This window comes from Aquarana catesbeiana, linkage group LG09, assembly GCF_042186555.1.
Source record: "Aquarana catesbeiana isolate 2022-GZ linkage group LG09, ASM4218655v1, whole genome shotgun sequence".
NCBI classification, from domain to species: Eukaryota; Metazoa; Chordata; class Amphibia; order Anura; family Ranidae; genus Aquarana; species Aquarana catesbeiana.
The window spans coordinates 193,887,559-193,914,847 of NC_133332.1; the positions used below are offsets into that span (position 1 = coordinate 193,887,559).

The following is a 27,289-nucleotide window of genomic DNA, read 5'->3' on the forward strand; positions in this document are numbered from 1 at the left end:
ATGGCCTTGACTGAGTCATTCATACAGTGGTGGAATGACCTTGGCCTTCAATCAATTGCAATTGCATGAGGTCTTTCTGTGCTGCCACTGCAAAATGACCCTGTCAGGGCTTGCATGTAAACATCAATAGCGTGTAATCAGTGACTGGCTACTCATTGTTAGTATTTACTTGTCCAGCCTGAGCCGGTCCATTTATGCTATATGTATGTATCTAAACGCTAGCACAAACATTACATGTCTACAGCATATGCACAACTTTTTTACAAAGGATCTTGCTGCCAGCAGGATCCTCAATAAATTAATACAACTGTGTGACCAATGCCTAAAGCCCTGTACACATGGGCCAAATGTTAGGTGGCATCGGCCAGTTCAATAGAAACCGGCCAACATTTGGCCCGTGTGTACTGCAGCTGGTCTGACAGAAGCCGGCAGTTGGACCATGCTTGAAAAAAGTCTTCCAACTGGCTCTCGATCAGTGCTCTTAGCCAATGTCTGAGAGTGCTGACCAGAGTGTTCTGGCGCGGGGGGGGGGGGGGGGATGCCTCCTGTCAGAACAAAAGAGAACAGCAGGGCAGATCAGAATCATATTGTAAGTACAGCGGTTCCGACCAGAGCTATGCATTTTTTTTTTTTGTTCAGCCCACTGGGTGGGTGAAAAAAAAACTAGCAGTGTGTACTAGTCTTTATAGTGTAAGGACCTCCACCCCTACTTTCACTGTTTAGGGATCTTTTCAACAGGTAGGCATTCATGTGTGAAGTGTAGTTCAGTCACCCTGTACACCTCCCATACAAAAGTCAAGGGCTATGGAAAACAATAAATAGGGTGAAGTCAGTGACTGACAAGTATGATGAGTTATGTAAAAGAACTTCACTGAGTGAAACATAGACCTGTGACAATGATGATAACTGACAGCAATCTCCAGTGTTTTCATTTTTTTTTTTTGCTGACACATATTCCTTTAGAAGGAAATTGGGCATAGGAATGAGTGCTCAATTTATGTTAATGGAATATTGATGGATGTTTACCCTCTTCACAGGCTAGGTTACCTCTTAAATGGATGGCACCTGAAGCTATTTTTGATAAAATCTACACAACGCAGAGTGATGTGTGGTCTTTTGGCGTGCTGCTCTGGGAAATTTTTTCATTAGGTAAGTTGCAGAGGTAAACCTAATTTGAATTTTGAATTAGCGATTTGATTTAATAAAAAGCTGAGAGGTAAAAGCTATTATACATGTGACCAGATAACATAAAGGCTGAAATACAATATTGTATTGACAGATTTCTTTGCACAATCCTGGTGACACAAATACAAAAAAACACAGCTGGGCTTAAAATTAAAAGAGCAATATATGTAAGCTGCAGTAAGCATTTACAACTAACTTATCATTCATGTTTCCCATACCTGAGTAAAATAAATATATTTGTATTTATTGGTAAAAAGTTACACCATCACTAATGTTTGCATTATGTTTAAAGTGTTGTCCAGCCAAATTTTTCTTAGTTTTGGATAGCGTGTAGAAGGGATAGAAACCCTGTCAAGTTTATCTTGCTGTACAGGACTCTGTTAGATTTATGTTCCATTTAGGTCCTGCTGAGTTGTACCATGTAGGATATGAGGGTGACTCCCTAAAAGTAGCATAGACAGAAATAGAGATTAATTTCTTTAGTAGAGTAGGTGAAGGTTAAAACACTTTCAGATTTATATTTATAAATTTATAAAACTATTGTCCGGAAGACAGGAAGGTTAGTTTGTTCAAATCCCAACCACGGCACTATCTGCCTAAAGTTTGCATGCTCTCCCTGTGCCTGCGTGGGTTTCCTCCAAGTACACCGGTGAGTACACCCTTTACATTTTTGTACATATTTTATTATATCTTTTCATGTGACAACACTGAAGAAATTACACTTTGCTACAATGTAAAGTAGTGAGTGTACAGCTTGTATAACAGTGTAAATTTGCTGTCCCCTCAAAATTACTCAACATGCAGCCATTAATGTCTAAACCACTGGTAACAAAAGTGAGTACAACGCTAAGTGAAAATGTCTAAATTGGGCCCAAAGTGTCAATATTTTGTGTGGCCACCAATATTTTCCAGCACTGCCTTAACATTCTTGGGCATGAAGTTCACCAGGGCTTCACAGGTTGCCACTCCTCTTCCATTCCTCCATGCTGAAATCATGGTGCTGGTGGATGTTAGAGACCTTGCGCTCCTCCACCTTCTGTTTGAGGATGCCCCACAGATGCTCAATAGGGTTTAGGTCTGGAGACATGCTTGGCCAGTCCATCACCTTTACCCTCAGCTTCTTTAGCAAAGCAGTGGTCATCCTGGAGGTGTGTTTGGAGTCGTTATCATGTTGGAATACTGCCCTGCAGCCCTTACTGACCTCCCAGCCCTTCAACCTCTGCAGCAATACTGGCAGCACTCAAATGTTTATTTCCCAAAGACAACCTCTGGATATGACGCTGAGAACGTCCATTCAACCTCTTTGGTCTTCCATGGTGAGGCTTGTTCTGAGTGGAACCTGTCCTGTTAAACCGCTGTATGGTCTTGGCCACCATGCTGCAGCTCAGTTTTAGGGTCTTGGCATTGTTCTTATAGCCTAGGCCATCTTTATGTAGAGCAACAATTCTTTTTTTCAGATCCTCAGAGAGTTCTTTGCCATGAGGTGCTATGTTGAACTTTCAGTGACCAGAATGAGAGCGATAACACCAAATTTAACACACCTGCTCCCCATTCACACCTGAGACCTTCTAACACTAACGAGTCACGTAACACCGAGGAGGTAAAATGGCTAATTGGGCCCAATTTGGACATTTTCACTTAGGGGTGTACTCACTTTTGTTGCCAGGGGTTTAGACATAAATGGCTGTGTGTTGAGTTATTTTGAGGGGACAGCAAATTTACACTGTTATATAAGCTGTACACTGACTACTTTACATTGTAGCAAAGTGTCAGTAAAATATTTACAAAAATGTGAGGGGTATATTCACTTTTGTGAGATACTGTGTGTATATGTATATATATATATATATATATATATATATATATATATATATATATATATATATATATATATATATATAATGTAAAGAGCTGCATAACCTGACAGCACTATATAAGTACCTTTAATAAATAAATAATAATAAGTGAAGATATTTTCTCTTACTGTGCGCTATATAAAAAAAATGACTGGAGTTCAAATCCTTTTCCAAATATATCCAAAATTAAAAAGAAAAAAAACTTTTAGCCAGACACACACTTTTAAATGAAAGTTAGATAGTTGCTATAGGAAAAGTACATGAGCTTTAATATTGTCAATGCTTTATTGAGGATTATTGAAAATGACCTAGTATAGGGGAATATTCAATATTCCTGCAACTTTTAAAAAATGAATGTGCAGAATGCAAAATGTATTCCTTTTACAAATACACATTGAATGGCTCTTTCAATTTACGTCTGCAGCTGGGTCTCCAGCATGTTCTAAAACATCATGTCTGAGAATAAGGCAGCTACCTAGCAGTGGAAAACGTTGGCAGTATTTTATTATTGAGGTTCTTGTCTTGAATAACACAAGCATTGCTGTGGTTTTGGTGTATTACTGAGTGTCTGGCTTGTCCCTCTACATGCCTTGCCAAATCAAGAGCTGGCACAGTCGTTGAATGACACTGTTTGCTTTGGTGTGTAATTCTGGTATCTGAATTCTTTTTGAAAACATAAACAGGTTAGTTAACTCTTTTCAGATATTTCACAAGGCCATGCCTGAAAAGTAGAGCCTACAAATGTTTGATGAACACAAGTTTACCCATAAAATGTGCAGAACATATCAAAGATATTGGATATGCAGATTGGATAGCCTTCAATATAATATTGTACCCTTTTCTTTTTATAAGCTTATTTTTTTCTACTCCACAACTTATTTTTGTGTTTGGTGTTTGTTTTTTATGTCTGTTTCAATTGCCAGAAATACTGTATAACCTGTAACAAAATGTTTTCTTACCTTTTTATTACTGCCAAAGTCAGAGAAAGTCCTGAATTTCATCTGACATTCTTCTGAAAATATTAGTTCCTTGCTGTAATGGTCATGCAAAGGTTCAGCACTTTCCAAGTCACTGAAAGTGAACAAGTATGTAGATTAGAATAGTCAGGGCTCATATTCTTGTTCAGACTTGTTTTAGAGTATCTCTAGCCAAAAATATTTTTTTTCTAGTCTTGAATATAGTGTGGATGGGTCGGAAACCTCTCTGAGGTTTTCTTTGCTGACTGTTTCTCCTCTGGGAAGATTCATCCTTAATATTTGTCCTGGTCCCTTTAATGGACACGTTCCTCATGCCCTCCCTAGACTTCTTGGATGGTATAACTAAATTAATGGATGATGATTTATTACATTTATATTTGTTTCTGGTTCAGGTGCTTCTCCTTACCCTGGTGTACAGATTGATGAGGATTTCTGCTGCCGACTAAAGGAAGGGACACGGATGAGACCACCAGAGTACTGCAATCCTGAAATGTATGATTATGTTTATTGAAACTACATCCTTCAGTATGCAAATATAGAGTATTTATTGGCAACTTCAAAATATGAAAATAGATAAAGGCCAAATTATACCAATCAAAAAAGAAAGGGGAGAGAAAGAACAGATAAGCTGGAGTGGTCAAGACCAGAAATGATTACATTTCTTGTTTATGGGGGAGAAGGGAGGGTTCACATGCATCCTGGGCTTTATTAGAGAGTAGGCCCTGTTTGTGTTATATTTAATTGGGTAATAAAGAAGATAGCAGTTCTACATTACCTATATAGCTACTTGATTATTGTTACTTATCCATTTAAGCAAATATCTCTTTATAGAAATAGTCACACGCAAAACTATCCTATATATATATATATATATATATATATATATAAACAATATTTTCCCATAATTTATTATTTATGGGCTCAGGCCCATAAATGTCCAGTCCTCACTGTATGTTCAGTCCTTGCATCATTAGAGTGGATAATTATATAATGGGTTAAATAGTAGAAAAAATATAAATAAGAATTATTGGGGGAGATTTACTAAAACTGGTGCACACAGAATCTTGTGCCGCTGTGCATAATAACCAATCAGGTTCTAACTTTTCTTGTCAAAGCTTAATTTCAACAGTCAGAAGTTAGAAGCTGATTGTTCGCTCTGCACAGCTGCATCAGATTCTGTGTGCACCAGTTTTAGTAAATCTTCCCCATTGCATTATTATGTTTTCCAAACTCCATGTAAAATAATAAAAAAACTGTAAAAATAACACATTAATATATTTCTTTGATGTAACAAAAAGTAGACTTATAGTACCAAATGCCTGTGTGCGTGACAGCACAAGATTTACAAAAAAGTATGAGCTTCCTGTAACCCCTAAGACTGGCAAATGCTTTTCTTTGGGAAGAAAGCCTCTTCATTCATTGTCTCTTTCTTAGGTACCAGACGATGCTAGATTGCTGGCAAGGAGTCCCAACAGACAGACCCACCTTTACAGAGCTAGTACAGCGCTTGGGAGATCTACTCCAGGCCAATGTTCAACAGGTTTGCTTGTCTGTTGTCTCTGGTTTTTTTTTGCATTAAAAAAAAAAAAATTGTGTGACTCTCATAGTTATACAGTCAGGTCCATAAATATTGGGACATCGACACAATTTTAATCTTTTTGGCTCTATACACTACCACAATGGATTTGAAATGAAACAAACAAGATGTGCTTTAACTGCAGACTTTCAGCTTTTTTTTTAGGGTATTTACATCCAAATCAGGTGAATGGTGTAGCAATTACAACAGTTTGTATATGTGCCTCCCACTTTTTAAGGGACCAAAAGTAATGGGACAGATTAACAATCATCCATCAAACTTTCACTTTTTAATACTTGGTTACAAATCCTTTGCAGTCAATTACAGCCTGAAGTCTGGAACGTATAGACATCACCAAACGCTGGGTTTCATCCCTGGTGATGCTCTGCCAGGCCTCTACTGCAACTGTCTTCAGTTCCTGCTTGTTCTTGGGACATTTTCCCTTCAGTTTTGTCTTCAGCAAGTGAAATGCATGCTCAATCAGATTCAGGTCAGGTGATTGACTTGGCCATTGCATAACATTCCACTTCTTTCCCTTAAAAACTCTTTGGTTGCTTTTGCAGTATGCTTCGGGTCATTGTCCATCTGCACTGTGAAGCGCCATCCAATGAGTTCTGAAGCATTTTGCTGAATATGAACAGATAATATTGCCCGAAACACTTCAGAATTCATCCTGCTGCTTTTGTCAGCAGTCACATCATCAATAAATACAAGAGAACCAGTTCCATTGGCAGCCATACATGCCCATGCCATGACACTACCACCACCATGCTTCACTGATGAGGTGGTATGCTATGGATCATGAGCAGTTCCTTTCCTTCTCCATACTCTTCTCTTCCCATCACTCTGGTACAAGTTGTTCTTGGTCTCATCTGTCCATAGGATGTTGTTCCAGAATTGTGAAGTCTTTTTTAGATGTTCTTTGGCAAACTCTAATCTGGCCTTCCTGTTTTTGAGGCTCACCAATGATTTACATCTTGTGGTGAACACTCTGTATTCACTCTGCTGAAGTCTTCTCTTGATTGTTGACTTTGAGATGCATACACCTACCTCCTGGAGAGTGTTCTTGATCTAGCCAACTGTTGTGAAGGGTATTTTCTTCACCAGGGAAAGAATTCTTCGGTCATCCACCACAGTTGTTTTCCGTGGTCTTCCGGGTCTTTTGGTGTTGCTGAGCTCACCAGTGCGTTCTTTATTTTTAAGAATGTTCCAAACAGTTGATTTGGCCACACCTAATGTTTTTGCTATCTCTCTGATTTTTTTTTTTTCAGCCTAATGATGGCTTGCTTCACTGATAGTGACATCTCTTTGGATCTCATATTGAGAGTTGACAGCAACAGATTCCAAATGCAAATAGCACACTTGAAATGAACTCTGAACCTTTTATCTGCTCCTTGTAAATGGGATAATGAGGGACTAACACACACCTGGCCATGAAGCAGCCAATTGTCCCATTACTTTTGGTCCCTTAAAAAGTGGGAGGCACATATACAAACTGTTGTAATTCCTACACCGTTGACCTGATTTGGATGTAAATACCCTCAAATTAAAGCTGAAAGTCTGCAGTTAAAGTACATCTTGTTCGGTTCATTTCAAATCCATTATGGTGGTGTATAGAACCAAAAAGATTAGAATTGTGTCAATGTCCCAATATTTATGGACCTGACTGTATGTTTGCTGAAACAGAGGGAAAACTGGAAGATTTACACAATAATTCCAACCATTTTGCAAGTGAATGTCCCCCCTACTTCTGTATTTTACTTTCCAGATTGTTGTCTGTTTTTTGAAGTTGTAAAGCAAAATATAAATTTTGGAAAGATTGTTTCTTCTACACAATTCACAAGGCTGACCGATACATAAGAGCATGGTTGGTCATGTACTGGGCAACCATTTGTTTTTAATAATACAGAAAAAGGCTGTGTATATCTGTAATGCTGTTTTACCAGGAGAAATACAATAGGAGTCGGACCACCCTACCTGATCATTATTATCCTCAACAAGCCTCAGCCAGCATTTTCTACTGGTGCCCCATAGATGTTAGATCATCATCCAGTCCAGCTAAAAAATGAGCAGATTGGAAGATACCTTTAAGTCGGTCACTGATGATGACGTGACTCACAAAGAACAATATGGGACAAGACATTTGCCCACGTAGAAACTTCAGAGGTTTCAGACCTGTTGCAACCATCTTCCAGAAATTCACACATATGCTGTGATACTCTTTTCCCTTTTTTCCATAGAAAAAGAGAATAATTGTTGCCACCCAGACAGATTTTCTTTCCAAGTAAATTGATAAACATCTATGTGGGTTTATGAGTACTTGAGCTATGCTGTTAGTGTAAGATAATACTTCAGATAGCAAAAGTACACTGTACTGACAGAATTAATATGTTCAACTACAGCATTTCATGCTGACTGGTGGTCCTGGCAAGTAAGCAGCTTATTGGCTGATGAGTAGCTGGCAAATGCAGGCAAGAACTCTAAGGAGAAAATTAGTTCTGTTATTCTGTATACAGCTGTGAGAAAATGACTCCTAATACACAACTTACACCTGTTCTAAGAGACCACATATGCCAGAATATTTTAAATTTGAGTGGATATACCCTTTAATATAGGCTAAAATATTTGGCACTAGTATTGCATCCTCAAAATAGTTTACTTTTTCCAATTTTTTTTTCTAATGCCTATCCACAATTTTAGAAAATGTCAAGCAGTTTTTTTTTTTTTTTTTTATGGTTATTCTAACTAGCTTTATATATCTGCCACAGGAGGGAAAAGATTACATTCCATTAAACACTGCTTTACGAGTTGATGGAGAGACAAACTTGAAACCTGGCAGTGGAGAACAAAGCATAAGAAACTCTGTGACACGGTGGAGCATGCTGGAATCTGGGTGAGAACTACCACATTATAGTGATCAGGACCTGAAAAACTTTACTGGTTAAATGATAACTTCATATCTGGGGCACAATTTGACTATTGCCAGCTTTTTAAAATGCAAATAAGGCATTTCATGTGACAAGATTCTGTTTATTGCAATAATATTGAGAAATGCCTTTTCTTGTGTAGCGTAGTTGAGGTCTTCAGAACATATTGTCTCTAGGATCCACAATGATCATTTCTACCAAAACTCAATTGTGGATTTAGAACATCGGTTAGATTGTTATTGGTCTCTACTGTATGTCCCTGCTGGGGGAATTCATCCTCTTATGTCTTAGGTTATTCCCTCTTACTTCCTGTTGTTCCCCTAGATGGAGATGAAGGGAAATCTCCCCAAATTGCCAAATACAGAAAGAAAACCTGACAGGAATTTAACCATCCCCTACCTTCTTTAAATATAAAAAATGTTTTGGCTTTAGATCCACTTTAAGAGTCACTTTTGTTGAGAAAAAACAATTCCCTGCAGAGATTTTACCAAATTTTGTTGCAGATTCCTACTTTTTGTTGCTCTGAAGAAATTGCTGTTTCTTTACCCTGAACTGTGAAGACTGATTCCCGAATAGGAAGGATTGGTTCATTATAGTCAGGTGGTACACCCCAGTCTTCTAATGAGAAAAGTAACAGGTCATTAGAAGATTTTAACCCTTGGGCAGTATCTTACCAAACCTGAAAATCCTATTGTAGGCAATGTCTAAAATGTAACTTGTATCTTAGCAGAGAATTCTTGGAAAATCAAAGAGCCAATCACAGAAGCAGGAAATTATATTTCTGGGGGTGTTTTGTATACCAATGGTGTACTGCCTCCAGGTTGCCATATTGCTTGAATTTTACAAAACAAATTACAGCAGCTGCAGATTGAGAAGGAAAGGTAATTTTTAACAGCATTAGACTACAACATGGCTTGTGTAGCAATTGCACATGCTAGAATATTTTTTTTCTTTGCTATTTTTCTTTTCCACGAAAGTGGAGCTACCCTTTACTTGATAAGTGGATTCTCTGCACTTGAGAATGTAAACCTGTAATTTGCTTCCCAGGTTGCATTTCAGTTGCAGAGCTCCAGCATTAGGTGGATTGGTAAAGGGTTCCCTATTCCCACTGCAGGTGTGTGCCTGTAGATAGTAGAAACACTGATCAAATATCATCTCACTTTTCCTTTTTTCTTCAATTGTTTTTTTTTTTTTTGTGGCAAATTGGTTCACCGGCAAAGACAGTGATTAGTGGGCCAGACTCCATTCTCTACAGATCAGACAGAGTACAGTAGCTGTAAATATTTGCTTGGTAAGGCTCCATTCACACTGCTGCGACCCCACAGTTGTGCTATTGCTTGCAACTTCCGTGCACCTTGCTTGTGACATTTGTGATTTACCATTGCAGTCTATGGCACTCAAGTCCCACCAAAGCCACAGAAAAGTAGTGCAGGAACCTTTTTCTTTTTGTTGCTGTGACTTGAGTCTCATTGATTAACAAGGCACCCATTGAAATGAGTGTGTTTTGACTTGTCATGTGAGTTTGTGTTGTAAGTCGCAGTAATGTGAACCAAGGGATAAAACACTCATTATATAATTTCATCCTTTTATTTTCATTTTCACTGTGGCTAGTTTGCTAATTCTTGTGGCGTCTGTCAAGTATGTTACTTTTGTCATGCTGATTCCAGGACAGTCTGCAGTGGTAAAGCAGTTTGGCTGTTTGCTTTCGAGTACTGTACAAACTAAACCTGAAAACTTTGCTTTATTTGTGAAAAAAAGCTCATCTGTATATAACCGGTACTCTGTTTTTTAAAATTATAAAACTATTTTTAAAAATGTGGTTTAAGTTGTTTTTAACAAAAATTGATTCATCGTCTTCAAAAGCTGCTTTGTATAATTATCATATGTTACCATAACTAGCCTATACCGTATACAAGTCAACATTTTAATTGCATAGTGAAAGCTTTTTAAATCATTTGAGCTCTTTATATTTAGCTACTGGTAAACAAAATTGTAAAATAGTACTAAGAAAGATAAAGAATAAACATGACATTTTGAGCACTTCACTTTGTTAAGGATGAATTAGAACAATTGTCAAAGAAACGTGGGTGTTGGGCTCATCCTGCGTCCCATCTTGTTTTCAGAAACAATAACAAGAATCGACCACTGAGTGTGAAGACATTTGACGAGGTGCCAGTGGGAAAGGACAAAGTACTCAATGAGGTAAACACGTTTGCAGAAACAAAGCAACTGGGGAGTGCATGCTGTCTTTATCCAGAAGAATCCTGTAAGCATAAGCACACTACACAAGAATCTATTAAGAACCCAGAAACCTGCTCCCAGAAGGCCCCAGAAACATCTGGCAGTAGGAGTAACCAAAACATTCACGCGTCAGAAACCTTTCAACAACATGTGATTTTCTAGTCAAAGTGAAGTCTGTTTAGTCAGGTTAGCCATAGACATGAGATGATTGTTATTTGATCTGGCCAATAGCTTCTGTGGCTACCCATGATCTTGGCAGCAAACCTGGTCTTATATCTGGAATATATTGGCTGGCAATGGATTTTTCTGACTAAATGCTATTTTTCAAAAATAATCTGACATGAAAGAACAAGGCCTAGAGCTAGATGAGCAGCATAGGTGGAAGACCTGACATGACTAGGCTTGCAGGACAGGCTAAATTAAAGGTTTAAATTTAAATTTAAAGTTAGCTTTTATGTAGATTAAAAAAATCCTGCCTGATTGGACCAATCAAGGATGGGGCAGGGTGTGGTCTTTGTGGTGATGCTGGGTGGGACCTTCTTCTCAGTGTCAGTTGGAACTGGTACAGCAAAGAAGGAGCTTCACCCGCCCTCCCTTGGAGTTTTTTCCTTAGTCATCTTGTCTTTTTGGTTGATTTTTGTTCCAGCTTTTGCTTGGGCGATTTTACCTCTTGGATGCGGCACATTAGTAGGCTTTGATCTGCATTCCTGGGGATTTTCAATTTCGATCTGGGATGTGTCATAGCAGATAGCAGGGGGGTCAGGGTCTTTGAAAGCAGTGATGGTTAACAGTTTTGGTGAATGATGGGTTGGGCCCATCTCAGGTATGAGCATACCTTCCCGAATTAAGTTAGGGCAATAACAAATTAAGAATCATTTGGCTGTATCCAGGGTATATTGATTGTAAATTTTCCCTGAGTCAGTGTATTTGTACTGATATTGTCTGTATAAAGTTGTATATTATTGTTATTTTTGTGTTATTTAATAAATGGCTGCTATGGCCTTTAATCTCCATGAAGGAAGCCTATGGTTGTCTTTTGTTTTGTTTTTTGGGGGGGGGGGGTACAATAAAGTGGGGTGGAGTTTTTAGGTTTAGGTTAGCTAAAATATCTGGCAATACCTCAGTCATGGTGTCTGCATAATACATTAGCATGCACAATTGGTCACAGTGAGCATGTACAGTATGTACAGTATATGCAACATTCACTACACAATGGTCAGATCTTCCAACCACCTTTATATTTATAGCTAGCCTTAGTGAATATAACAATGATTTTCTCTCCAAATATTTCAAGTTCAGCAAGTGCCGAAAATTACATCACACCAATATAGTCTCACAGGTTTATTTAGCAAGGCAAAGAACAATGTGCACAGTGTATTCAAAATTAATCTTTGACGTCAATAAACTGAATTGTTATTGATGTTCATGGCCCATGCACGTTGTACATGATTACAGTTCCTTACACTGGTTTAATGATTAGGCCACTGTTTAATTGATAAGAGGTTGCAAATCCTCATATTTAAGATGGCCTACATGATTTGGCTTCTTTGGAGCTTACCATTTTCAGTGTGATTATTTCATTCCTATGGTTGCTATCTGCCAGCTGACCGCTTATGAGGGATGTGAAGTAGATAAGGAAACTTATCCTTATCACTATTGTGTCCTTCCCACCCTTCCCCAAGATATACCATCAGTTTCTGCCCATGCACTTCCCTCCTGCATTGGAAAAGACAAAAAAAATTGTATTCTTGTCTGAGATCAGTTGGCAATGCCTGTGTATCCTTCTAAGGTCAACATGCCTTCCTCTACTTGTAATGAGAAATTGTATTTGGACAACTAAACAACTAACAAGAGCAATACCTTATTTAATACAGTGATTTGATTTACTTCTATAATTTGAAGTTTGTGCTGTGTGATACTAATTATGATCTGTCAGATCGGAAGGGAAAGGAATTTGGGGCTTTTATTATATCATTCTTTGCCAATCCTTTGAACCTGTAATGCTACATGAACTGGTATGAATAGCATTTCTAAGAATCTTCATTCATCCTGACTATATTTATGTCATAGGAAGGAGAATCTGACAGTGGGATGGTGTTGTCCTCCGTCGAAATGAAAAATCTGAAACGACAAGAGACACGTTCATGGCCATTTGGAATAATTGCTCATGCGTAAGTGAAGTCAATAAATAACACCTGCAATAGCATTTTGTTACAAATATAACTATTTATTCAATTATAGCTTCAATATAGGTTTATCAAGTACAAGATGGGGTCTCACCCTTTCTCTTAAAGTAGAACTATAGGCAAAACTTTTTCTTTTTCATTTTCAGTAGAGCAGTCTGTGTCCCATTGCAGAAATTTACCTTCACACCCTGTCCCATAGCCAAACAGGAAGTGAGAGGAAATCCCTGCAAATTAAGGGAATTCCTTGGGGACCCCCAGGTCACCAGAACTAGTATCCCCATTGGACAAGTTCCCGTCTATTACTTTTCTATGGCCAACCCAAAATGTGGGGTTTTCTTTTACTTTCACTTTAAATGATAATGTACAGACCCCTGGAAATAAGTGGGACTTTAGCTGTACATTCTAGGTTATATTAGACACCAACAAATTACAATATTATCCAATATCATAAGGGTTAAAAAACATATATTAAAAACATATTCACATAGACGGTAGCCATATAGATCTCTGTCTTGGCTTTGGGATCCGGTAAGTGGGCCAACACGTTTCTTGGGCTGCCCTGCTTCATCAGGGCCTTGGATCCCTAAATGGTACTATATGGTGAACGTATAGAACACTGATAACAACTAGTCCCCCAGGTCCATGGAGAACACAATCCAATCCTCCAATGTCCACTCCCATCTGTAAAGGTTAGCAGGTGTAAAAATCCAAACATAAGATGCAAGTGCCAGATAGATGTATATCACAGATGCAATCCATATAAAGCCCGTGAGCCTAGGTTAAATGGGTGGTGCATTGTTATATCTAAATATGGTATATCTCCAGAAAATTAAAGCTATAGCAGAATAGCTTGTAGAAAAAGGTTCTCTCATACAGCATGGCATGTGGTAATGGTAATGGCAACCTGCAATCTTTCAATGATAATGATAAACAGGATAAACAGAGAGGGAGAAATTCCTTATCAGGTCCACAGACAGCAGTAAAACTGACAAGTGTTCTAATCCTTCTCCACTCTATCCAAAACTAAAAAAAAGTTATACCTTTAGTTATAACTTTAATCCAATGAATGCAGATCTAGTGTGTGACAGTTTGCAGTAAAACAAAATTGATTTGCTTCTTGTAAATGTAAAGCTTGCTATACAGGAAGTCCCTGAGCTACGAACACAATAGGGACTGCAGGTTTGTACGTAAGTCGAAGTTGTTCGTAAGTCGCAACACTGCATTTGTAAGTGTAACTTTCAGTCGGAACACTGCATTCGTAAGTGTAACGTCCGCCTGTGCATGGATGTGGGATGTTCCGGGCGCTTGTTATGTTATCTGGGGCTCTTCTGGCCATGCAGTACATGTAGTATTGCAGTATGGGATGTGTCCAGAGGTATCCAGGACCAGCGTGGAGCACAAGTGGCCGGCATTTGAGGCCGTTCATAAGTAGGAGACGTTCGTAATTCGGGTGTTCGTAACTCGGGGACTGCCTGTACACTAAAAGAATTTTGTTCAAATGTTTTCATTTTAAGAAAATTTGTTTCGATATTCTAATCATTAGTGGAGTAAAATTAGTGGGGTTGATTTACTAAAACCGGGGAGTGCAAAATTTGGTGCAGATGCATAGAAACCAATCAGCTTCCATGTTTTATTGTCAAAGCTTAAAAGGGTAAAGCTACTTTCGTGGGGAAAAAAACTAGCAAATAAAGAAAAAATAATATAGCGCATATGAAAATGACCTTTCCTTTTCAATCTGCAGCCAATGTAATTTTCAGAGCATACTTTGCAATATGGCTACCTGGAGTTTTCTGTACACAGAGTGTGTACTGACCACTCCCCAGGAATATTTCCTGCTTGTGTGATTGGCTCACAAATTTTCCCAGAAGTCTGCCTAAGATACAAGTCAGATTTCAGGCATCCCTTGCAACAAAAATGTCATTTTTTGAGAGATACTTTTAATAGGAACCCATCTAAAGCGATGCAGGCCCAGCAGATTTCTTCATTAGTGCCCTGTAGCTCCACACCTGACAGTTAATTATGAAACCGCTCTCATTAGACCTACTCAGAACAGAGGCACAGAGAAACACACATGGATTTCTTCAGAATAACAAAAGGTGGGAATCTGAAACAAAGTTTGTTATCCTTGCAATGTACATAGATCACACAGAGGGGAATGTTTTTTTCTCAACAAAAGTGGAGTTACTCTTTAATTGAACAAGCTAAAGTTAGAAGCTGATTGGCTACAATGCACAGCTGCACAAGATTTTGCACTCTCCAGTTTCAGTAAATCCACTCCAGTGTTTCTTTTCAACTGCAGTGATGGGAAAATTCAAAGGAGCAAGATGGATAATTTTTCTGAAACAAAAAAATTCAAACAGTGTATGTGGTTTTCATTCCGGAAATTACATTCACCACAAAATTAATTGGTAAAAGCAAAGAAAATTTTGAAGTTCTTTTGAACAACATTCTCCAATTAATGTACTGCGAATGTTTACATAAATGTTTGTACATTCGAATGTTTGTTCCAAAATCTACTAATGTATAGACATGTGCACACTGAAATATTTTGTTTCGGAATTTCGTTTTCGTCCAAAAAATAAATGTATTTAGTTACTCCTGAAATTCGTCTTTATTTATTTTGTTTCCTTAAAAAAATGCATTCGTCTGAAAATCCGATATAATTAAGGTCGAATCTGTCATTGAAGGCTTATGGTGTCTGTTGAATGTTCTAAGAAGATTCGACGGAGCAGCTAAGCTGTACGACACTGCGATTGTACATTTCCGGTCGAATGTTCCGCCTACAAACTATAGTAGAATTCTAATGTTGAATGACACTAGTAATAATTATATTTATTAATTATTATTACTAGTCAACCAACATTAGAATTCTTCTATAGCCTATGGGCGGAGCATTTGACCATAAATATCCGCTCACGGCGACTGCTTCGTCGAATCTTTATGTCGAATCTTTTCTCTCTATGTTGAATAATCTTGGACTAATAGAGTTAGGTTAGGCACAATCGACCTTTTTTGCTATTGTCTCTATAATGTCAAATCTTTTCTCTCTATGTAGAATAATCTTAGACTAATAGAGCTAAGTTTCGACCACAGGTTCGATGGACACAGATCGCTATTGTCAGCATCATGTCGAATCTCCTATCTATATCAAACTGTTGTCGCAACGAAAACGAAAATAAAGCATTTGTTTATGTCGGATCTTTCGGTTTTTGGATTCTGCACGTTTATTTTCGTTTGTTAGAATGATAATGAAAATACCTGAAATTCGGACGAAAATGCATTCGGACGAAAACGAATGCACATGTCTACTAATGTATGGCCTGCTTAAGGACTTTCTTTAGAGCAGTCAATAATAAATAGATTAATGTTCTATTTTTAAATTGTTTAAATAAATGAGAGCCAGTATCTATTTGTATGTGGTTGTATTCTAGAATACTGTTATACCACGTACACCCGATCGGATTTTCCGACAACAAATGTTGGATGTGAGCTTGTTGGCTGAAAGTCCGACCGCATGTATGCTCCATCGAAGATTTGTTGTCGGACTTTTCGTCAACAAATGTTGGCTAGCAGGTTCTCAAATTTTCTGCCAACAAATGTTTGTTGTCCGACTTTTTGATCGTGTGTACACAAGTCCGTCGGACAAAAGTCCATGCATGCTCAGAATCAAGAACGAGCCAAAAGCGCTCGCTCTTGTAAAACTAGTGTTCGTAATGGAGGTACCATGTACGTCTTGTACGTCACTACGTTTGTAATTGTTGGCCAACATTTGTGTGACTGTGTGTATGCAAGATAAGTTGGAGCCAACACCCTTCAAACAGAAATCCGCGGTTTTGTTGTTGGAAAGTCCGCTCGTGTGTACGGGACATAAGAATCAGCAGCATACCATCAGTATCTTTGAATGTCTTTATGTGAACAAAATATCTATGATTATGCAAATACAACAGTTCTGCTAGTTTGTCGATGCTGATATTATCCCCTTTTTACTGTAGTTCCCTTAAGTTCCTTCGATATGGGTGGCCAAGGGGTAGTAAAAACAGGTGATTAATAAGCCCCTGACTGCCAACTTACAAGCGCACATGGTGCTGCTCAGACGGGTACACATTGGTGCAGTTGTGATGCTTTGTATTGCTATGCTACAATTTACATGGTGAGTTTGACAGGTGGCACCACCTGTCAAATTCTCCCATGTAACTGAATTGGGCTCTTCTGCAAGTGTGACCTGGTTTAATTCGCTTTGATTTTTAGGCCTTTTTTCCACCTTTAATTTCACCTGGTGATCTGGCCAGAACCTTGGACAGCAGAATTGTCAAGCTGTGGAGAGCTTCAGCAATGGCAAAAATTTGCGTTGGAGCTGTGTTTTTACAACCCCTCAACCACCTCCCCATAAGCTTTAAACATAGTGTGACATCTTTCTCACCAAAACCAAATGTATGCATGATGAAATAGCGGTGTGTTTCAGCTGTTGGTTGTTGATTAAGTCTCAGCTATTTATCTAACTATATCCTATCAGGTAACCTACTAAAACATCAGTTGAAGCTGAACTGCAGGTAAATACAAAAGCACTGATTCTTGCTGTTATGTGGTCACTAAAAACCACTAACCATATTTTTAAAGCATGTGGTGTAGATACCCTAATGCCGCGTACACACGACCGGTTTTGCCGTTGGAATAAACGCTGAAGGTTTTTCTGACGGAGTTCCGATGGAATTCCGCTCAAGCTGTCTTGCATACACACGGTCACACCAAATTCCGACAGTCCAGAATGCGGTGATGTACAATGCGTACGACGGGACTAGAGAAGGGAAGTTCAATAGCCAGTAGCCAATAGCGCCGTCTCGTACTTGCTTCAGAGCATGCGTTGTTTTTGGTGCGTTGGAACAGCATACAGACGAGCGTTTTTTCTGATAGTAATTTGTTCCGTCAGAAAAATATAGAACATGTTCTCTATCAAAGTCTGTCTGAATTTTCGTCAGAAAAATTCCGATGGGGCATACACACGGTCGGAATATACGATGAAAAGCATCCATCGGACTCTTTCTGTTAGAAATTCCGCTCGTGTGTACGTGGCATAACAACAGCCTCTTGCAATCCCATGTGCAGCAGAGCTGATACGGGCAGAGGGAGGGACAACACTGTAGGCCAACCAGGTGTTCTACCATCAACTAGGGTGGCAAGAAACATGCTGATAGGTGGAGAAATCAGAGTAACAGATATTACCACATCAGTCTGCAGATTCACTTTCACTGTCCAAAGAGGTTACACCAGTTTTTGTATTTCAAGAAGCATTAGGGGCTTTTCAGAGCTTGTGATAATTGCTAGAGTTGCTGAGAACACTCCCACAGAAATACTTTCTATGATCTTTTTCCAGCAGGTTGTACTTTGATTATTGGTTGGGGTGTGGATACTGTTAGCTGTGCCTGACTTTACTTTTAAACCAGTTGGCTAAAATAATTGTATTCTCACCAAGTCCAAAAGCTACAGGAAGTTATAGAGCTGGGACAAACCAGTCAGGAGTTACACATTAGAAGAATACCTCAGAGACGTTTACCCTGGATTTATTTCAGACATTTTCTATAGCTGACGGTAAAGCTACTTGAAGATCATTACAGAGATTATTATGTTTGTCATTCCTCGGCCAGATCCCACTGTTTCTTTGACTTGTGGGGAGTTTGTCTTTTCTCTCTGGCAAACTAACTAAAGCATCAAGTCACAGATTGCAAGAGCCAAGTATAACCAGTCCAAAACCTGATATCCTTATAGGAAGGTTCAACAAATTCTCCACAGTTTTCTATGATTTCTGGGAGCATAGCTTGAGCTTAGATTGATTCATTATCCCCATCCATTACAATGCTGTATGATGAGCAAATACACCACCATTCAATGTATATTTATTGCACTGTCATTTGGAAAACTGCATTCTCTAGAAAACACAACATCATGAAAAGCAAAGAGTTGCATATTTTTGTCAAAAATGTGTGCAACTTGTTCTTTTTGTGTTTTATATTTTTGCAAAGTGTTTCTTATAAGGCTCGGTTCACATATATGTGAATTGGGTGCACTTTGTACTGCATCCGATTCGCATGACATGCAAATTAAACCGGCTTTCTATGGAGGCAGTTCACATATATGCCGTGTAGCAGCAGTGTGAATTCGCTGCAAATTTAAAAAGAGTTCTGTGCATTTTCTGAGTACCAGCAAGCACCATTCGATGATGTCACAAGGGGCAGTGCCTCCAGGTGATGTCTTCAGGTGGTAGCTATTTAGGAACTGTAAGACGGGGGAGCAGGTAAATGGCAGGAGCCTTTGGCGCAAGCGTAGCTTTTTTTTGTTCTTTTTTTTCGGGTCGGCGGTAGCAGCGGGCGTCGTGATTGAAGATGGATCTACCCCAGGGGGACATTGTTAGTTTGGTTTTTTGTTTTTTTTAAAAGGGATTGTCAAAAACTGTGTGTTTTTTTATTTCTTTTTGACACTTTTTCTGGTGAATGAGTAGGGGTACAATGTACCCCTACTCATTCACATGGGGGCTGGGATCTGGGGGGCCCCATGTTAAATGGGGCTACCAGATTCTGATACATTCCCTGCCTGAAGACCCCCAAAACCACTGGCCAGGGTTGTGGGAAAGAGGCCCTCGTCCCTATTAACCCCCTATGTTGAGGGCATGTGGCCTGGTATAATTCAGGAGGGCCCCCCCCCCATTTCCTGGCCTGCCAGGCTGTATGCTCATATAAGGGTCTGGTATGGATATTGATATTGACGCAATATATATATATATATATATTTTTTGGTGTGGGGTTCTTTTGAAATCTGTACCAGACCCTAAAGGGTCTGGAATGGAAAAAACTTTTTTCACAATTTTGTATTGCCGGCAGTAGGGTCTTTTTTACATTCAGCTGTCAGCAGGGAACCCTGCTGACAGCTGATGAGTCATCTGTTGTTAGGGATGCAGCGGTTTTTAACAACCAGCTAATGTTAAAGACTCCGGTGGCTGCTGGCTCCAAAAATGCGCATCTGAACTGCATCTAAATTGCAGCTGAACGGCTGAACCACTGAACAGCTGCTTTTGAAATTCGCAGTGAAAACTGAGAGGAAATTTGCACCGGACATGTGTGAACCTAGCCTAAGTGAATTAAAATCACAGCTATAAATATGAAAGAGGACCTTCAAGGAGAACTAAAGGCAAAACTTTTTTTTTCATTTTGGATATAACCCCTATCATTTTTTAAAGCCATTTGTGTCTTATTGGAGAGATTTCTTTAAAGAGTCACCTCTAAAGAGTCACCTTTAAAGAGACTGACAGGGATGTGAGGAGAAGGACCAAAAGTCTGTTTAATTTTGGATAGAGCAGAACAGCATAAGGTACCATTTTTAGAGTACATTCACACCTGGTGTGGTCGGGCTGCGTTGGGCAGCAATCCCTACACAGTGCCATCACACCCTTACTGCAAGAGAAGGCAAAATGCCTTGTCTCTGGTGTGGCCGGTTCACACCACTGCATTGCAGTGGTGTGCAGGGGTGTTCGCTGAAAAAAAGTATTGCATGCAATACTTTTTTCCAGCCCAGTGCAGTCATTGCAGGCCAGCCAAGAGAACTTTTTTTTTTTTTTTAAAGTTCATTAAGAAAAAAGTGAACAGTGCAATGCATCGGGGACCAGCACATCAGCACTGCCTGCACTGCAACGTACACTAGGCACTGCACTGTAACACAGCACCTGGTTTTAAAGGACCCTTAGACCATTAGACGGTACAAAATACTGCTGAATCTAACTACTATCTAATCGGTTCCCAAAATCTGTAAATTTAAATAGTGAGCATTATTAACAGAAATTTCATTATTTAAAATACTGGTATGCGACCTTAATCTATTCTAAGTCACTTTACACAAGACTTACTAAACTTTCCCATAACCGTTACTTGCAGTTAGGGTAATTTTTAATTGCATTTCTGTTATATCATAATATCAGGTACCCTGGCCAATATCCAGCACTCACTAACTTGGCTGTCTGCCTGCAGCTTTCTTAACAGTTCTAAGTCCTTTTACACAGAACAGTCATTTATCTACTTGTGCAACAGATAAATGTGTACAATTTTTAAACAAATTTAACAGAATCTGTCAAGACCTTGCTAGTGATTAAAAGGCCACCTTGCTCCCAAATAATAATACATTTTGTGCCAGTGCCAGTAAATATAACAAAAATATACAAAAAAATGTAAAACAGTGTTTAATGAGCCAAACGTTAAGTCTCTCTAATGCTGTGTACACACGACTGGAATTTCGACGGACTGAATCACGTCTGACTTTTCAACGGACTTTCGACGGACTTTTCGATGGACTTCCGTCAAATTCGGACTTGTCTGCACACAATCACACCAAAGTCTGACGGATTCGACCATGATGACGTACAACCAGACTAGAATAAGGAAGTTGATAGCCAGTAGCCAATAGCTGCCCTTGCATCGGTTTTCGTCCGTTGGACTAGCATACAGACGAACGGATTTTTCGCCTGGACTCGAGTCCATCGGAAAGATTTGAAACATGTTCTAAATCTAAAGTCCGTCACATTTTCGACAGAAAAGGTCCGCTGCAGGTCCGATGAAGCCCACACACGGTCGAATTGTCCCATGGATTTGTTCCGTTGGACAAGTTTGGTCGAAAAGTCCGGCCGTGTGTACACGGCATTAAATTACAGCCCATGTATAATCAGATAAAAAGATCTTCCACCATCCAGCAGATCCTTGGCACTGAGTGCCACCACTTTAATCAAATGAAAACTTACCATCTGCTGGATGGTGGAGATATTTTATTTGAATATACATTATCTCACAAAAGTGAGTACACCCCTCACATTTTTGTAAATATTTTAGTATATCTTTTCATGTGACAACACTGAAGAAATGACACTTTGCTACAATGTAAAGTAGTGAGTGTACAGCTTGTATAACAGTGCAAATTTGCTGTCCCTCAAAATAACTCCAGACACAGCCATTAATGTCTAAACCGCTGGCAACAAAAGTGAGTACACCCCTAAGTGAAAATGTCCAAATTGAGCCCAATTAGCCAATTTCTCTCCCCAGTGTCATGTGACTCATTGGTGTTACAAGGTCTCAGGTGTGAATGGGGAGCAAGTGTGTTAAATTGGGTGTTATCGCTCTCACTCTCTGATATTGTTTACTGGAAGTTCAACATGGCACCTCATAGCAAAGAACGCTCTGAGGATCTGAAAAAAATAATTGTTGCTCTACATAAAGATGTCCTAGGTTATATGAAGATTGCCAAGGTCTCTCAGTGCAGGTTTTTGAGAGGACTGGAGGTATAGTGGGGTTGGAGATCCCAGATGAGGAGCAAGGAGAAATACGCCTTTTTCTTTGATGTGGGTCTTTCAAATGCTGTTGCCAACGGACTGCATGGGAGGTCGTCATTTGTCTGGTCAAGCATGTGGTGCCCAAGCGGCTGCTGTTCTGGTCACGCTTGAAAACATAGTTTGCAAACAGCAACGGTGCGATCTGCTGCACATGTGTAAAAAAAGGCCCACACCAAGGAACTTTTCAAAATCAGCGGGCAGTCAGCAGCGCCCTGGACCTGCGGAGCTCTGCGGAGCTCTGCGGTGGGATGCAGTAGGGTGGCTGCCCTTAAGCTGCCCCCTAGAGGACATCCTGCCTCGTTGGAGTTATGCCTCCTCCTCCTCTCTTCTACCAGGCACACAAATAGAGTCAGTGACCTCATCATCCCCTCCCTCCTCGTCACTGGAGCAAACTTGGCAGTATGCTGTGGCTGGGAGTACATGACTGCCAGTTTCTTGTCCTTCTTGGGCACCCCCTCTCTCTAGGCTCACGTTACTCCCTTCCTCAACCTGGGAACCAACATCGGAGCCTTCTAATTGCTGCTTATCCTCCATCAGCATGTACCCGACACTGTGGTCGAATAATTCAGGGGACTCCTCCGTGCATGATGGTGGGTCTACGAAAGGAGTGGTTGCACTGTATTGTGTGCTGTGTACACCACCAGAATAGTAGTAGCAACTGCACCACACTGCACTGTATTGTGTAATGTGTACACCACCAGATAAGTAGTAGCAACTGCACTCTGGCTGCACTGTATTGTGTAATGTGTTCACCACCAGAAAAGTAGTAGCAACTGCACTCTGGCTGCACTGTATTGTGTAATGTGTTCACCACCAGAAAAGTAGTAGCGACTGCACTATGACTGCACTGTATTGTGTAATGTGTACACCACCACAAAAGTAGTAGCAACTTCACTACGGTTGCACTGTATTTTGTAATGTGTACACCACCAGAAAAGTAGTAGCAACTGCACTACGGCTGCACTGTATTGTGTAATGTGTACACCACCAGAAACATAGTAGCAACTGCACTACAGCTGCACTGTATTGTGTAATGTGTACACCACCAGAAAAGTAGTAGCAACTGCACTATGGTTGCACTGTATTGTGTAATGTGTACACCACCAGAAAAGTAGTAGCAACTGTACTACGGTTGCACTGTATATGTACGCTACACTGGATGCTGCAGAGCGTGTATATATATATATATATATATATATATATATATATATATATATATATATATATACAGACAGTCTATACACTAGACTGTCTGTATATATATATATCAAATACACCGCCTAAGGTAGATTAGAATTAGTACACCACGGAATGCACTGTAGATCTCAAGGCTACACTGACTGGATGCAGAGTATATATAAAGTATCTCACAAAAGTGAGTACACCCCTTACATTTTTGTGAAAATTTTATTATATCTTTTCATGTGACAACACTGAAGAAATTACACTTTGCTACGATGTAAAGTAGTGCGTGTACATCTTGTATAACACTGTAAATTTGCTGTCCCCTCAAAATAACTCAACACACAGCCATTAATGTCTAAACCAAAAGTGAGTACACCCCTAAGTGAAAATGTTCAAATAGGGCCCAATTAGCCAATTTCCCTCCCTGATGTCATGTGACTCATTAGTGTTACAAGGTCTCAGATGTGAATGGGGAGCAGGTGTGTTAAATTTGGTGTTATCGCTCTCACTCTCTCATACTGGTCACTGGAAGTTCAACATGGCACCTCATGGCAAAGAACTCTGAGGATCTGAAGAAAATAATTGTTGCTCTACATAAAGATGGCCTAGGCTATAATAAGATTGCCAAGACCCTGAAACTGAGCTGCAGCACAGTGACCAAGACCATACAGCGGTTTAACAGGACAGGTTCCACTCAGAACAGGCCTCGTCATGGTCGATCAAAGAAGTTGAGTGTACATGCTCAGCGTCATATCCAGAGGTTGTCTTTGGGAAATAGACATATGAGTGCTGCCAGCATTGCTGCAGAGGTTGAAGCGGTGGGGATCAGCCTGTCAGTGCTAAGACCATAAGCCACACACTGCATCAAATTGGTCTGCATGGCTGTTATCCCAGAAGGAAGCCTCTTCTAAAGATGATGCACAAGAAAGCCGGAAAACAGTTTGCTGAAGACAAGCAGACTAAGGACATGGATTACTGGAATCATGTCCTGTGGTCTGATGATACCAAAATAAAGGTATTTGGTTCAGATGGTGTCAAACATGTGTGGCGCAAACCAGGTGAGAAGTACAAAGACAAGTGTGTCTTGCCTACAGTCAAGAATGGCGGTGAGAATGTCATGGTCTGGGGCTGCATGAGTGCTACCAGCACTGGGGAGCTACAGTTCATTGAGGGAACCATGAATGGCAACATGTACTGTGACTTACTGAAGCCGAGCATGATCCCCTCCCTTTGGAGACTGGGCTGCAAGGCAGTATTCCAACATGATAACGACCCCCCACACACCTCCAAGATGACCACTTAAAGAAGCTGAGGGTAAAGGTGATGGACTGGCCAACCCTATAGAGCATCTGTGGGTCATCCTCAAACGGAAGGTGGAGGAGTGCAAGGTCTCCAACATCCACCAGCTCCGTGATGTCGTCATGGAGGAGTGAAAGAGGACTCCAGTGGCAACCTGTGAAGTCCTGGTGAACTCCATGCCCAAGAGGGTTAAGGCAGTGCTGGAAAATAATGGTGGCCACACAAAATATTGACACTTTGGGCCCAATTTGGACATTTTCACTTAGGGGTGTACACACTTTCGTTGCCAGCGGTTTAGACATTAATGGCTGTGTGTTGAGTTATTGGTTAGTTAAGGGAACAGCAAATGTACACTGTTATACAAGCTGTATACTCACTACTTTACAGTGTAGCAAAGTGTAATTTCTTCAGTGTTGTCACATGAAAAGATATAACAAAATATTTACAAAAATGTGAGGGGTGTACTCACTTTTGTGAGATACTGTACAGGGGCTTTGATTTAAGAGAGACTTCACATTTGGCACATTGAACACTGTGTACTTATTAGGTTTTTTTTTTAATGTTTTTATTATAGTCACTGGTGCTGCATTGTTTCATTTCATGATACTGTAAGGTATGGGTATATCAAACTTTGCTTGCCAGCAGCCACACGTGTTATCACAGTGCAGATTCTTTACAATATATTTATTAATGTCATAGCAGTGATTTTTTTTGTGCCATAATTTACATATTTCATTTAGTGCAAAAGCTACCTGTCATTTTTGGAACAGATAAGAGTTAGATATTAAAGTATAACTAAAGGCAAAACTTATTTTAGTTTTGAACAGAGTGGAGAAGGATTAGAACACTTATTAGGTTTTTATTACTATCTGTGCTCTTGTTGGGGAGATTCACCTCTCTATTTGTCCTGTTTACCATTTTTTTTAATTAAAAGTGAAAGTAAAGAAAATCCCAAATTTTGGGTTGTCCCCCAGAAAAGCAATAAAGGAAAAATCTTCCAATGGGGACAATAGTTCTGGTAACCTGGGGGTCCCCAAGGGATTCTCTTAACCACTTCAGCCTCGGAAGGATTTACCCCCTTCCTGACTGGGCCATTTTTTGCGATACGGCACTGCTTTACTTTAACTGACAATTGCGTGGTCGTGCGATGTTGTACGCAAACAAAATTGATGTCCAATATTTTTTACTTTTTGCTATAATATAGTCAGTTTAGGCCGATACGTATTCTTCTACATATTTTTGGTAACAAAAATCACAATAAGCGTATATTGATCAGTTTCTGCAAAAGTTATAGCGCCTACAAAACAGGTTATTGATTTATGACATTTTTATTATTTTTTTTTTACTAGTAATGGTGGTGATCAGTGATATTTTTTTCGGGACTGCGACATTGCGGCCGACAGATCGGACACTTTTGACACTTTTTTGAAACCATTGACATTTATACAGTGATCAGTGCTATAAATAGCTACTGATTACTGTATAAATGTCACTGGCAAGGAAGGGGTTAACACTAGAGGGCGATCAAGGGATTAAATGTGTTCCCTCAGTGTGTGTTCTAACTGTGGGGGGATGGGAGTGACTGGGGGAGGAGACCAATCGATGTGTTCCTATATACTAGGAACACACAATCTGTCTCCTCTCCCCTGACAGGACGTGGATTTGTGTGTTTACACACACAGATCTCCGTTCCTGCTCTGTCAGGAGCGATAGCGGGTGCCCGGCGGATATCGCGACCGCCGGGCACGCGCATCGGCTCTTCAGTGATGCGTACAGCTATGGCGACTTGCGCAGGGGAGCCATTCTGCAAGCGTCAAACGTCGGCATGTGGCTAATTTTCAGGGATTTCCTCTCACTTCCTGTTTGGCTGTGGGACAGGAATTGAAGGGAAGTCTCCCCAATGGGATATGGCAAGAAAAACTGACATGGGTTATAACCCTCCCTTATCCAGAATAAAAATAAAAGTTTTCCCTTTAGTTCTACTGTCATGTCATTGTTCTAGGGCATGTTCTTGCTACTTTGCAGTCTACAAAACAAACTGTGCAGTAAGCAAAGATTTAATCAGCGCAACCCTGTACAAATTAGTGCACCAAAACACTTTACAAAACTATTTATAATACTTACACTTTTTTCTTAATAGTTGAAAAAAGGTATTTTGCAACAATACCAACAACTTCAATGTATTTATATCATGTGCTGGCATCCGTAAATCCTTTATAACTTGACTCACACCTGCTGCTGACTGCTTACAGTGGGCCTAACCAGGATTATATGAACTCTGGTAGCCTGGTATAGCTCCAGTAATTTTTTTTTGCTAATCCCATTGATATGTTAAACTTTATTTGTACTGTTTGGAAAACTTAACTTAAAGCCCAGTTGAACTTTTAGTTTATATCGGTTACCAAAAATTCCTGGTGTATCACAGCAAAAGGTTTCAAAGTCTTTCAGTTTGTTTATTAGAATTTGTGTGTTTGAACATGAGTCCAATTCACCTGA

At 39.7% G+C, this 27,289-nt stretch overlaps 1 protein-coding gene across 3 annotated transcripts in view; it reads left to right on the plus strand.

The window, feature by feature from the left end:
* LOC141108162 (vascular endothelial growth factor receptor kdr-like) overlaps window positions 1–27,289 on the plus strand; it is a 308,462-nt gene that overhangs the window by 271,822 nt on the left and 9,351 nt on the right. For all 3 annotated transcript variants that reach the window (XM_073599472.1, XM_073599473.1, XM_073599474.1), the window contains 6 exons: window positions 1,038–1,149; window positions 4,411–4,510; window positions 5,453–5,558; window positions 8,363–8,487; window positions 10,645–10,723; window positions 12,833–12,933. In XM_073599472.1, the coding sequence (XP_073455573.1) occupies window positions 1,038–1,149; window positions 4,411–4,510; window positions 5,453–5,558; window positions 8,363–8,487; window positions 10,645–10,723; window positions 12,833–12,933 (623 nt within the window). The remainder of the gene's footprint in view (window positions 1–1,037; window positions 1,150–4,410; window positions 4,511–5,452; window positions 5,559–8,362; window positions 8,488–10,644; window positions 10,724–12,832; window positions 12,934–27,289) is intronic.